This window comes from Malaclemys terrapin, chromosome 24 (genome assembly GCF_027887155.1).
Source record: "Malaclemys terrapin pileata isolate rMalTer1 chromosome 24, rMalTer1.hap1, whole genome shotgun sequence".
NCBI classification, from domain to species: domain Eukaryota; kingdom Metazoa; phylum Chordata; order Testudines; family Emydidae; genus Malaclemys; species Malaclemys terrapin.
The window spans coordinates 1,285,678-1,298,313 of record NC_071528.1 but is presented as its reverse complement, the minus strand read 5'-3'; the positions used below and the strand labels follow the sequence as shown (position 1 = coordinate 1,298,313).

The 12,636-nt window shown below is 62.8% G+C and overlaps 2 protein-coding genes across 3 annotated transcripts in view; one reads left to right on the top strand and one right to left on the bottom strand.

Moving 5' to 3' along the window:
- Positions 1-3,372, top strand: part of TMPRSS9 (transmembrane serine protease 9) — a 99,107-nt gene extending 95,735 nt beyond the window's left edge. For both annotated transcript variants that reach the window (XM_054013304.1, XM_054013305.1), the window contains 4 exons: positions 851-1,022; positions 1,484-1,749; positions 2,362-2,498; positions 2,966-3,372. In XM_054013304.1, coding sequence (XP_053869279.1) covers positions 851-1,022; positions 1,484-1,749; positions 2,362-2,498; positions 2,966-3,127 — 737 coding nt within the window. In that variant the 3' untranslated portion in view covers positions 3,128-3,372. The remainder of the gene's footprint in view (positions 1-850; positions 1,023-1,483; positions 1,750-2,361; positions 2,499-2,965) is intronic.
- A 4,955-nt stretch (positions 3,373-8,327) lies between these two features.
- On the bottom strand, positions 8,328-11,687 carry TIMM13 (translocase of inner mitochondrial membrane 13). Its single transcript, XM_054013552.1, has 3 exons — positions 11,553-11,687; positions 10,416-10,484; positions 8,328-8,614 (listed from the first exon to the last, which is right to left on the bottom strand). The coding sequence occupies exons 1-3, from the start codon at positions 11,667-11,669 to the stop codon at positions 8,516-8,518; spliced, it is 285 nt and encodes a 94-aa protein (XP_053869527.1). The 5' UTR covers positions 11,670-11,687; the 3' UTR covers positions 8,328-8,515.
- Between the last annotated feature and the right edge of the window lie 949 nt (positions 11,688-12,636).

The window sequence follows — 12,636 nt, the reverse complement described above, 5'->3', positions numbered from 1 at the left end:
ACCACTGCCCAGCCCTCCATACTGCCCAGCCCTGCCAGGCCTTCTTTCCCTGCCTTGCCCCCCACCCCTCCTGCCTGGCCCTGCCTGGCTGTCCCCACTTGCCTTCCTGCCAAGCCGTCCCGCCTGCCCAGCCCTTTCTACTGTCTTGCCCCCAAGCCAAGCCAAGCCCTGCCTGGTTCTCCTCTGCCCAGCCCTGCATGCTCCACTGTCATTCTCCCCCTCCCCCCGCAAGACCTACCAAGCTCTCCCCTCCCAGTTCTGCCACCTGGCCCCACGCTGCTCCTGCCCCTGTCACCCAGCCTGAGTCTTGGGGACCCAGGCTTCCATCCCATTCCTCTGAGTCAGTCCCTGCTCCGGAGGGGAGCTGCAGGCCCAGCCCCACCCAAAATGTACAAATCTGTGACAGGAAGTAGACACCCACGGCCTGCCGCTTGTCCCGCTCCCATCCTGCCACTTACCCCCAGGCCGCTCCCCGCCACTCCACCCAAATCTGACCATGATCTGGTCCAGAAGCTCCATAGAGCCTGACGGCCCAGCCTGCCTGGGCAGGAAGCACCCCCTGATCGTCCAACCCAACCCCTCTGTGACAGCCGTTGGGTCTTTCGCACCATGGTCCCAGCAAAACCAGTTTACTCCGTATCTGCCAAACCCAGCTCTTCCTTCCCACAGCCATTCCCCCAGTCCCTCTGGCCTCCCCACTAACATCCTAGGGCAGCTCCATGGGCCCGGCTGTCATACTGCCCTGTGGGCTGCCCACGCCTCTCCCAGGAACCTGCCCTTTGTGGGGCAGGGAGGGAGCTCAGCCTCTCATGTCTGCTTAACCAGCAGCTGCCTTCTCCCTCTGTCTCAGATTGCGGCATGACCCCTGCCGTGGCCTTCAGCAAGATCGTGGGTGGCAGCGGAGCGGCCCGGGGTGAGTGGCCCTGGCAGGTCAGCCTCTGGCTGCGGCGGAAGGAGCACAAGTGTGGGGCCGTCCTCATTGCTGACAAATGGCTGCTCTCAGCAGCTCACTGCTTTGACGTGTAAGTGAGACAGGGTCACCACAGCCTGGCCCAGCCGGACCCTCCTCTGGCCCACCAGAGGCAGGCTGTCTGCTCAGCTCTTCCTCCACCTGTCCTCAGCCTCCCCGTCCATCACCCCTCCAGGACGCTGCCTGGTTCCACTCAGACCCTTTGCACAGGGTGCCCTGGGGGAGGCTCTAGGCTGCCAAGCCAGCACTCCTGCCCAGTGTCAGAGCCCCACCACACAGCTACTGCCCGGGGCAGGGACCATGGAGAACCAGTCATAGGGGCACTGCCATTGAAACCCTGGGCAAGGGGAGGGCTGCTCACTGAGCTCAGGGCTGGGGCAAATGCTTCCTCGTACGGCTCGGCAAGCGCTTCCATGGCATATGCCAGCCCCAAGCGCCTGCAGGAACGGGCCCCCTTGCTGGCTGGGCTGGGCCTCCTCCTGAACAGCCCTACTGCTCTCTCCCACCCTGCAGCTACAGTGACCCCAAGATGTGGGTGGCCGTTCTGGGGACGCCCTTCCTGAGTGGCACGGACGGGAGGGTGGAGAAAATCTTCCGCATCTACAAGCACCCATTCTACAATGTCTACACACTGGACTATGACGTGGCGCTGCTGGAGCTGGCCACAGCTGTGCGGTTCACCAGCACCATCAAGCCCATCTGTCTCCCGGACAACTCCCACGTCTTCAGGGAAGGGGCCCGCTGTTTCATCACAGGCTGGGGCGCCACCAAGGAAGGAGGTATGGCCCCAGGGACCCAGATGGTACCGTGCTGTACACCGTACAGCCATGGCCACCTGTGCGTCCAGCCAATGCATGGGCTGCCCCAACTGGCCACTGTTTGCGCCCTACCCCTCCAGCCAACACCCGAGGTGCCCTCCATGCCGTACCCCTCCAGTAACACCCACACCGTGCCGTACCCCTCCAGCTAATACCAACACCCCCTCTAGCTTGTTCCTCCCATATGATACACACACCTGCCCAGTGCAGCCAATATCCATGTCAGTCCCTTACAGCTGTGCTCCCACTCCCCCTGCTCTGATGCGTGCATCACCCCCCTTTGGCTGTTGCCTGTGCCATCCCTGATTCCCACACTCCAGCTAAATCATCTGCCTGTGAACACCCGCACCATTCCCATCAACACAACCCCTGACTAACGTATCCAGCTGCCCAGTGCACACCTGCTCTGGCAGGAAGACAGCCCAGCCTTCCCCAAGCGAGGCCTCACCCGCATACCACAAGAGCTGGCCCATAGCCTGGGTGCTACATGCTGCAGTCAAGCATCACAGGACACCTCTCTCCCCAAGTTCCAGGGTCAGGCACACAGGCTGACAGTGATCTTTGTCTTTATAGGCCTCATGTCCAAGCACCTACAAAAGGCTGCAGTAAATGTAATTGGCGACCAGGCCTGCAAGAAATTCTACCCCATCCAGATCAGCAGCAGGATGGTGTGTGCCGGCTTCCCGCAGGGCACCATCGACAGCTGCTCGGTGAGCACAGACTGGCCAAGGGAGCCCTGGAGCTGGGCCCACAGGGCAGAAACTTCCCTCAGCACAACCTCTCCCTTGTTGGGCCCTTGCCCCCCCCTCCCCGACTGTTCCCTGGCTGGCCCCTTGCAGGGAGCGGCAGGGGAACACCAGGGGGCATTGGACAGCTGCTGTCCTCCCCCTGCTAACAGCCCTGTGTTTCATTGCCAGTCACCACTCCCAGGGCCTCTCTCCTCACAAGAGACCCCTAATCTCCGGCCACAGCCTGTGTACACAAGCTCATGTGCAGAGCCACCCCAGAAGCAGGGAGTTGTGGGGATCAGCTCCCCATGGAGCTGAGCTGGGCCCCTGAGAAGGTGACTCTCAGGAACCCGCTGCTGGGAGCAAGAGCACCTGTAAGCAGCATGCAGGCATGGGGCACCCCAGCATGTCTCTTGCCCTGACACAGGCTGGTTTCCCTCTTTCCGCAGGGCGATGCAGGTGGCCCCTTGGCCTGCAAGGAACCCTCAGGGCGGTGGTTTCTCGCTGGAATCACAAGCTGGGGCTATGGCTGTGCAAGGCCTTACTTCCCTGGCGTTTACACCAGAGTGACCGCCGTCCGGGGCTGGATCGGGCAGAACCTCAAGCTGTGAAGCTGCCTTTTTGCACTCAGGGAAGGAGAGAAGCGTGGGGTGGAATGGTTACCAGAGCGCCTGGAGCACTACTTCCGTAGCCCACATACACTCCTTCATGCTGCCGAGGGGTGAAGATGGCCCAATGCTCTGCACCAGCTACGATTCATCACCAGGGCATGCTCACCAGGTGCAATCAGAGCTCACTTGCCTAGCACGGTGCAACTCTAGACAGTGGCTCCTGTAAATAAATGTGGCCTGTTTCACCCAAGCCCCTGCAGCAGTGTGTGTGAGGGCTAGACAGGCCCCGATCTGCTGGAAACCCGGGCTGCAAAAACCCACCCACTATCACTGCAGCGGCCGCGGGATCACCCAGCTCCAAGCAGGTGATTTACACCCTGGTGCTAATTCAGCAAGGGCCTTCCAGAGGGGCCCACGAGTGGCACTTGCACACGCTCCAGGAGATGGCTCTGCAGACTCTCTGCCCTGGGGTTTCAGAGCTGTGCTGCCAGTGACAAGAAACCAAACCAAACCCACCTACTGTACCACAGCTTGACCACCCAAGACCCAATTCCTTGGATGCCCCTTACTGGCAGAAGCCCCACCCAAGATCTGTACCCCTGCTCATGCCCCAGCCAGCCTCAAGCACCATGCCAGGGATGACAGGACTTTAGTATCCCAATGTTCACTATTGCAGTGCGTTACTCACAGGCGCAATTAGGGGAGAGTCACTCACCTAAGACAAGGATGCTCAGCAGCCGGTGTGCTGAGCGGGGAGCTGCCTACGTCAGCCAGTGGGTAATGCCAAGGAGTGGGCCGGGATAAGCCTAGCCCCTCCAAGGTAACATGGCACCTGTCTTCACTTGTCCTTAGCCAGACAGGGCATTCAGCTGAGAATGCCAAGTCAGCCCTTTCTCAGGAAAAGCCTCAGTGGCAAAGCAGCCCCCTCCTCCCTTATAGCTCAATGCCCTGTCCTTTGGGCACTCAGCTGGGGGGGGAAACCAGTTTTCAAATCCCTGCTCTTCCTAAGGTGGAGCAAGGACTTGTCTCCCACCTCCCCAGAGAGCACCCTCACCCCGCAGCTCTCGCTGGGTTCTCTCTGGCTGCCAGGAGTTAGTTATACAAATGGAAACAGCTTCAGCAAGAGGTTGAGAGACTCTCACCCAGGAGAGTCAATGGCCGGGTGTTTAGGGCACTCGCCTGGAAGGCGGGTGACCCCGGTTCTAAATCCAGCACAGCAAGGATGTGAAAACAGCTGGCCCATATCACAGAGAAGTGCCCAAACACCTGGGCTGGATAGACTCAGCCAGTCCCCAAAACTCCTGAGCTGGTCACCCCCTCTGACCATACCTACCACATCGGGCCCATAGGCGATGCCTAGGTGCAAGGCAGGGGCAGAGCAGCTCTGCGGTGTCAGGACTGAGGCAGATTTGTGCTCATCAGCCGCTGGAAATTTAGGCACCTCCAGCAGCTGAGTGGGGGGTTGAGGATTTCAGGATGCAACCCATGGTGAACATCTGGTGCAGAGACAATCCTTCAGCCTACCGTGGCCAAAGCGCTGCCCCACCCATGGAGCTCCCAGCAGGTACCATTGTGCCGCATTACAACTAGGGTGACCAGATGTCCTGATTTTATTGGGACTGTCCCGATATTTGCTTGTTTGTCCCGCGTCCCGACCAACAATAGGTCGGGACACTGGACAAACAAGCAAGGCTCCTGCACACAGGCGGAGCCCGGAAGGGCCCGCCCCTTCCTTCCCCCATTGGATCCCTCCTCAAATACCCACCCCCTCACTGCCCCATTGGCTCCCTCCCCAAATCCCCACCTCTTCCCAAGCACGCCATGCCCGGGAGACACAGGGGAGCGTGGGGCCGGGCTGAGTGCGAGTCCGGCCTGGCCCCGAGCAGGCAGGACTCGGGCGTGGTACCTGGAGGGAGAGTAGGGGGGCGGCCCGTGGGGCCAGGCGGCGGCTGTTCTCCCCACCTGGGCAGCGGGACTCGGGAGCAACCGCTGCTGCAGCTCCCACTGCCGCGGGGGAGGAAGCGGCCAAGCACACGGTGCTTGGCGGCCCCGAACCCGGGCCTGCTGCGGGGACCCAGCAGCGCGCACGCTGCGCCCAGCCCCTGGCCAGTCGCGTCTGGGCTGGCTGCCTAGCTGGTGCAATCCTGCAAGCGGCCCCAGGGTGGAGGCATCGGCAGCCCCGTTCGTTCCCCTGCGGGACCCGAGCGGGATGGGGGGGCTGGGGCCTGCTGCCCCCACTCGGGGGCCACCCGCGGGATAGCACCAGCTGGGCAGCAGCCCAGACGCGACTGGCCAGGGGCTGGGCGCAGCGTGCGCGCTGCTGGGTCCCCGCAGCAGGCCCAGGCTCAGGGGGTTCACGGGCACCAGAGCCACAGCTGCCAAGCACCACGTGCTTGGCCGCTTCCTCCCCCGCGGCAGTGGGAGCTGCAGCAGCGGCTGCTCCCGAGTCCCGCTGCCCAGGTGGGGAGAACAGCCACCCCCCTCCTCTCCCTCCAGGTACCGCGCCCAAGTCCTGCCTGCTTGGGGCCAGGCCGGACTCACACTCAGCCCGGCCCCGCACCCCCCTGCGTCTCCCGGGCCTTCCTCTAGCGCTTGCGGAGGGAGGAGGAATCGGGGAGGGGGGGGAAGGGTTTGCTCTGCCGACGGTTTTTTTTTTCCCCTCTGTCCCCCCTCCTCCCCCCCTGCGCGTCTCGATATTTAACCTGGGTGATCTGGTCACCCTAATTACCACACAGGCTGGGCCCAGAGCCTTTTCAGGTGAGCACAGCATGAGCTAATGCAGCCATTGGGTGGGTACTCTAGGCATTGCTCCTGCTTAGAGATTCCTGGACAGGGTTCTGGCTAGGCCCATTGATTTAAAAAGGCCTCCAGGCTGCTGCTCTACTGTAAGTGCCCGCTGCCTGGCCGTGGTGTCAGGGAGGTTGTGGGACTGGTTCCAACCCTTTGTGCCATTAGAAGTTATGTTCTAACCTTAGTGCAGCTTACGGCTGGTCTACACTTGTGGGGGGATCAATCTAAGATATGCAACTTCAGCTACGTGAATAGCGTAGCTGAAGTCGAAGTATCTTGGATCGATTTACTTTGGGTCCTCACGGCGCAGGATTGACGGCTGTCGACTCCGTTACCGCCGCTCGCTCCAGTGGAGTGCCGGAGTTGACGGGGAGCGCGTTCGGGGAATTGATATATTGCGTCTTAATGAGACCTGATATATCGATCCCCGATAAATCGATCGCTTAGATGTACCCTTGGACGTACCCTTAGAAGGCAATTTCAAGCCTTTGCTGAGTTATTTAAGCAGCAATGATTCCCCAGGTCACAATCCAACATCCTCTTGGCCTGGAACTGCCCTAGGACTCTGGGATTGCAATGCTGTCTCCTAGCAGAGCGGGTTGGGCTCTGCTGGCCCCTGCAGCTATTAAACATTCCTGGGGGCAGACTCCTCCTGCTCACAAATCCTGCTTTGTTCTAGGAACACAGGATTTGCTAGAACAAGACAGTGCCCACCCAGTCCAAGCCTCAGGCTGCACACAACTCCATATTGCACCTGTGCAGGACCAGAGAGCAGGATGACCCCCCGGGGCCAAGTGAAGGCCCAGAGGTGATTCTGGTCCTACTCAGCATAGTGCTCAGGGAGGCATCTGCCCCATGCACAGCTGTGATTAAGAAAGAGCCCACAGGGTGTTAGGCTGCGCTGAGAATAAAATCCCAAGAGCGGCACTGAGCTCTAACCCCGCCTGGCTCTGGATCACAGCTGCATATGGAGTAGCACCTCCGCGAGCACTGCAGGGCCACAGCACCCTGCTCCCCTCGCTCTGTTGTTATTGAACTTCCCCTCAACTGAGCTGGGGCCAGAAGCCAAACAAGCTGAACAAAACAACTGACATTTTAACAGACAGCTGCCGGGCACCTCTAGCGTTTGGTCCATAGATTCTCAGTGACTCAAGGAATAACCAGTCTCAGGGAACCCACTAACTGGGAAAGAGCAAAAGGGGGGGCACCATAGGAGCTGGAAGGACCAGGGCAGCTCTGTTGGCCCTGCCCTCTGGGGCTCCTGGCTTAGGGACCCCATGAAACCATCCAGCCCTTGGTCGAGTTGCCTGAATCCCAGAGGTGGCTCTGAGTGTGGCCTACAAGGGGCCAGCAGCCATTAGCTGTCACAGGATTTAATCCAATACCTGGAGCAGAGATTCACCACATCCGAAGTAGGGAAGGGACATCTTCATGGCCCAGAAAAGCAAAGGGCAGAGACTGAAAATGAAGGGGCATGAGAGGGAAAACAAACAGCAAGAGGCCAGCTGGCTGAGGCAGCTCCTTTAACCTTTGCTCTGTGCAATTCCACGCAGCCCGTCTCTACGCCCACCCCCAGCGATCCTGGCACTCTCGTTTCCTTCCCCATTGCGGATTCCTTGTTGGGCACCTCAATAACAGAACGAAGCCAGCAGAGGCCACAGAGCCAGGACAAGGTGCACTGGTGACGCAGGAAAGGCGAACACCGGCTGGCCAGGACAGGCTGCCGGGGGCCTGCAGCTGAGCTCTATGCTGGGACAAAGGGGGAGATTTTTTAATTCCAAACCTCTCATTTGGCAGCAATTATTGGGGTGCAGCCCCGCGGCAAGTATGGCACAGTGCCACTATGGGGGCTGGAGCTGATGCACTGCCAGCACCCAGCTCTGCAAGCCAACGCAGGCCAGACTATTTCATGTAACAGTCCAATGCCCCCCTGTACTGACACCTCCCACCCGTGGGGTACTTGGCAGCAAGCTGGGAGCCCCACACCATTGCCTAACAATTTCCTTGTTAGTTCACCAAACCTACCTGCCAGGCTCAGAGACCAACCTTCCTACTACAGCCACCAAACCCACAGTCCAGGGGTGGATGCGCACTGCCGATAAGGCTCATGTTCACTTCCTTGGGGAGGGGGGCAAGTGGATTGCTCAGCCCCCTTTCCGGAAGGATTCCCTGCCCCAGTAGCCCTTTCACAGGGCACCCATCAATTAACATATTCCCTAGCCAGTCTCTCAGACCCTACCGTGGACCTCAGACTCCATCCAGGGCACTAAAGCAAAGCCAGCTAGCAGGTGACGGCACTGACCGAATGGGCAGCAGCCACCCCTCTGGTTGGGCACCATCACCCCTCCCAGCTTCAAGCCTGCATTCTGCAGTAGTCAGACACTGAGCTCACGCAGGCTAATAACAGGGAGAGGCTCCAGACGTGGCTTTATTGCTCTACCATGATGAAAATGCCAAATTAACCAAACCACAGGGATTTCACTCCCACCACCTTTCCTTTCATTCTCACAGGGCCACTCCAGCTAGTCCAGGAATCAAGTCACTCTCCCCAGGCAGGGGGTAGTATTGAAGCATGTTGTCAGGGCTACTGGAAACCGGTCACATGTTGGCTCTCTCCCTCTGCAGCCGGGAGTTGTATGCTCGGGAGACTGTGTTCCAGGCGTCCATGTACCGGTCCATACACATGGCAATACACTTCTGAAATAGAACAATAATGCTACTTCAGTCTTCACCCCAGACCCAAAGCACTTTAGCAAGGACAGCAGGGCTCATTATCCCCATGTTAGAGATGGGGAATCAGAGGCATGCACAGAGATGAGTTGCCCAAAGTCGCTGAGCAGGCCAGTGACAGAGCTAGGAACAGACGCTAGATCCAATGCACTATCTGGCACACCAAAGCAAGCACAAAGCTCAGACAACAGAACATTGCAAGTGTCAGAGCAGCTGGCTAAAGCTTGTTACAGGGAGTCCCTGGCCTTCCCTCTCTGCCAGTAGCCTTGGGCAAGTCATTTCCTTTCTCAGCAGCTTTTCCCATCATACAGATGAGGATATTCACCTTGTAAAGTGCTTTGAGAGCCTCAGGGAGATGGCACAAAGCAGCCCAGCTCTGAGAATCCACTCTGGGCAATACTGCAAAGATCAGCAATTCCCCCTCCCCCAAGCACCCTACAGAGACTTCTGTTTGCCAGAAGCTGGGAATGGGCGGCAGGGGATGGATGATTGATGATTACCTGTTCTGTTCATTGCCTCTGGGGCACTTGGCATTGGCCACTGTTGGAAGACAGGGTATTGGGCTTGATGGACCATTCATCTGACCCAGCATGGCCGCTCTTATGTTCTTATGAGACACATGCCATTACACCAGTGGTTTTCAAACTGTGGGTCGTGACCGAATACTGGATCGTGGAACGTATGGCACTGGGTCGCGGTGGCTCTGGTCAGCACTGCCGACCGGGCCATTAATAGTGCTGCCTGGCTAAGGCAGGTTAGTCCCTACCTGTTCTGACACCGTGCTGTGCCCCGGAAGTGGCCAGCAGCAGGTCCGGCTCCTTGGTGGGGAGCCACGGGGCTCTGCGTGCTGCCCTCACCCTGGCTTCGCACTCCCATTGGCCAGGAACTGATCAGTGGGAGTTGGGGGGGGAGGGCAGTGCGTGCGGGCAAGATCCTTGTGGAGCCACTTGCATGCCTCCACTTAGGACCCGGACCCGCTGCTGGCTGCTTCTGGTGGGCAGTGCGATCCGCGGGGCCAGGACAGGCAGGAAGCCTGCCTTAGCACCCCCACTGCGCCGCTGACGGGGAGCTGCCCAAGGTAACCCTGTGCCCCAACCCCGGGCTCCAATCCCCTGCCCCAGACCTGAACCTCCCCAAACCCAGAGCCCCTTCCTGCACCACAAACCCCTCATCCCCACCCCAGAGCCTGCACCCCCCAACCTTGTGCCCAGAGCCCCCTTCCACACCCTGAACCTCTCATTCCCGGCCCCACCCCCGCATCCCAAGCCTCAGCCCTAGCCTTGAGCCCCTCCCACACTCCAAGCCCCTCATCCCCAGCTGTTGGGTCACAGGCATCAACAATTTTCTTCAAGTGGGTCGCCAGAAAAAAGTTTGAAACCCACTGGATTACACCATCCCAGTGCCCGCTGGCACGTTTCAATGAGCCACTTCCCCTCTGACGTGGGGATGGGCAGCAGGGGCAGCCCCGCGAGGCGTGACCTAGCGAGCAGTGGAGCTGCAGGCACGGCCAGGGCCTGGCTCCCCCAAGGGCTGGGCCGGGGAATTCCAGCTCCCGGGCGAAGGGGCCACATTCGCACTGAGGCTTTGCCGTGGGGCTCACGGGCCCGCTGAGCGTGTCCACACGGCAGTGACAGCCCGTGGCTGGCTGGCTCAGGGGGCGCGGGGCTCTGCGGCCTCAGTGCCGGGAGCCAGCGAGAGGGACAGGCCCTGTGTCCCCGGGACAGCGAACCCCGCCCCGCGGGAGGCCCGGGGCGGGGCGCGGCCTCACCTGCTCCGAGTTATCCAGCGAGCTCCCCGGCTTCCCGATGCACTTCCGGAAACACTTGTCGGTCATCCTCTGGGGAGAGCAGAGAGCGTCAGAGCCCGAGCCCGCCTGCCCGCCATCCACCTCCCCTCCCCTCCCCCTCCGCCAGACCCGGCCCGAGCCCGCCATCCCCCCCCCTCCGCCCGACCCGAGCCCGCCATCCCCCCCCCCCCTCCGCCCGGCCCGAGCCCGCCATCCACCTCCCCTCCGCCCGGCCCGAGCCCGCCATCCCCCCCCCTCCGCCCGACCCGAGCCCGCCATCCCCCCCCCTCCGCCCGGCCCGAGCCCGCCATCCCCCTCCCCTCCCCCCCCCCTCCGCCCGGCCCGGCCCGAGCCCGCCATCCCCCCCGGCCCGGCCCGGCCCGAGCCCGCCATCCCCCCCCCCCTCCGCCCGGCCCGAGCCCGCCATCCACCTCCCCTCCCCTCCCCCTCCGCCCGACCCGGCCCGAGCCCGCCATCCCCCCCCCCTCCGCCCGGCCCGAGCCCGCCATCCCCCCCCCCCTCCGCCCGGCCCGAGCCCGCCATCCACCTCCGCCCGGCCCGGCCCGAGCCCGCCATCCACCTCCCCTCCCCTCCGCCCGGCCCGAGCCCGCCATCCCCCCCCCCTCCGCCCGACCCGAGCCCGCCATCCCCCCCCCCTCCGCCCGGCCCGAGCCCGCCATCCACCTCCGCCCGGCCCGGCCCGAGCCCGCCATCCACCTCCCCTCCCCTCCGCCCGGCCCGAGCCCGCCATCCCCCCCCCCTCCGCCCGGCCCGAGCCCGCCTGCCCGCCATCCCCCCCGGCCCGGCCCGGCCCGAGCCCGCCATCCCCCTCCCCTCCGCCCGGCCCGAGCCCGCCATCCACCTCCCCTCCGCCCGGCCCGGCCCGAGCCCGCCATCCCCCCCCCCTCCGCCCGACCCGGCCCGAGCCCGCCATCCCCCCCCCCCTCCGCCCGACCCGAGCCCGCCATCCCCCCCCCCTCCGCCCGGCCCGAGCCCGCCATCCACCTCCCCTCCCCTCCCCCTCCGCCCGACCCGGCCCGAGCCCGCCATCCCCCCCCCCTCCGCCCGGCCCGAGCCCGCCATCCCCCCCGGCCCGGCCCGGCCCGGCCCCGGCCCCACCTGCAGCAGCTCCTGCGCGTTGGCCACGGCGATCTGCACCTTCACCTGCTCCATGATGAGCCCCGGGTCCAGCTTCCCCCCCGCGGCCCCGAACTCGGAGCCGAACCCGCCCTCCATCCCCGCGCCGCCTGCCCACCGCGCCCGCTCGGAACGGAAGGGCCCGCGCGGGGCACCACGGGACGAGCAGGCCGCCGGGCCTACAACTCCCAGCATGCACCGCGCTACGGAGGCCTCCCGAGGCATTATGGGATGTGGCCTAGACTGTGCCCGGCAGACCGGGAACCCGCGCTCAGTCGACCCCGAGAGCGTCCCCGGGCCTGGGGCCGGCGACCCTGCGTCCGCGCCGCGCGCTCCCCTGGCAACGCCGCGCCACAGCGCCCCCTAGCGCCCCTCTAGGCCAGGGTGGGCAGTGTTTGGCCCGAGGGCCACAGCGGGGTTGTGAAGCTCTATGGAGGGCCGGCTAGGGAAGGCTGTGCCCCCCTCCCCCTTCCCGCCCCCTAACTGCTCCCCTCAGAACAGCCCCCACCGCCCCCTCCCGGAACCCCCTGTCCCTACCCCCCCAGCCTGTCAGCATGGGGCCCTGCGCACATGGGCGGAGGATTCAGGAGGAGCAGGGCCCTGACCCCGCAGGGCCTGTGCTGAGCTGCCCGATCCTGGGTCCCTCCGGTGTGGGGGGCCATGCCAGGGCACGCTTTGTTCACTTGTAAATCTGCCCGAGTCGCGCCGCCGGCCGGAGCCAGCCACGCTGCAGCGCTGCCGGCCTGGCGAGCTGAGGCTCTGGGGAGGGGCCGGGCACGACAGCCGTGGCCCACCTTTGCTCTAGTATCACCACCCCGCTGGAAAGCGAAGTGGATTGTCAGCTGGTTCCAACAGCCGCTGCCATCAGTAACCCAAGGGCTGGGAGTGAAGACTCCGAGCTCCCAGCCCAGGAGGGGGTTAGGGACAGTTTCCAGGCCGGAGCTGGTTGAGCAGGAGGAAGGGTGATTACCATTGCCAACTGGGGTTGGAGGGTTCATCCCATGACATAATACATCGGGGTCGGCAACCTTTCAGAAGTGGTGTGCCGAGTCCTTATTTGTTCACT

Coding starts and splice junctions, on each gene's coding strand:
- TIMM13 (XM_054013552.1), bottom strand. CDS start 11,669: ATGGAGGGCGGGTTCGGCTCCGAGTTCGGGGCCGCGGGGGGGAAGCTG. Junction 10,485..11,552: donor ACGCGCAGGAGCTGCTGCAG/GTGGGGCCGGGG, acceptor TGCTCTCCCCAG/AGGATGACCGACAAGTGTTT. Junction 8,615..10,415: donor CGCTGGATAACTCGGAGCAG/GTGAGGCCGCGC, acceptor GTTCTATTTCAG/AAGTGTATTGCCATGTGTAT.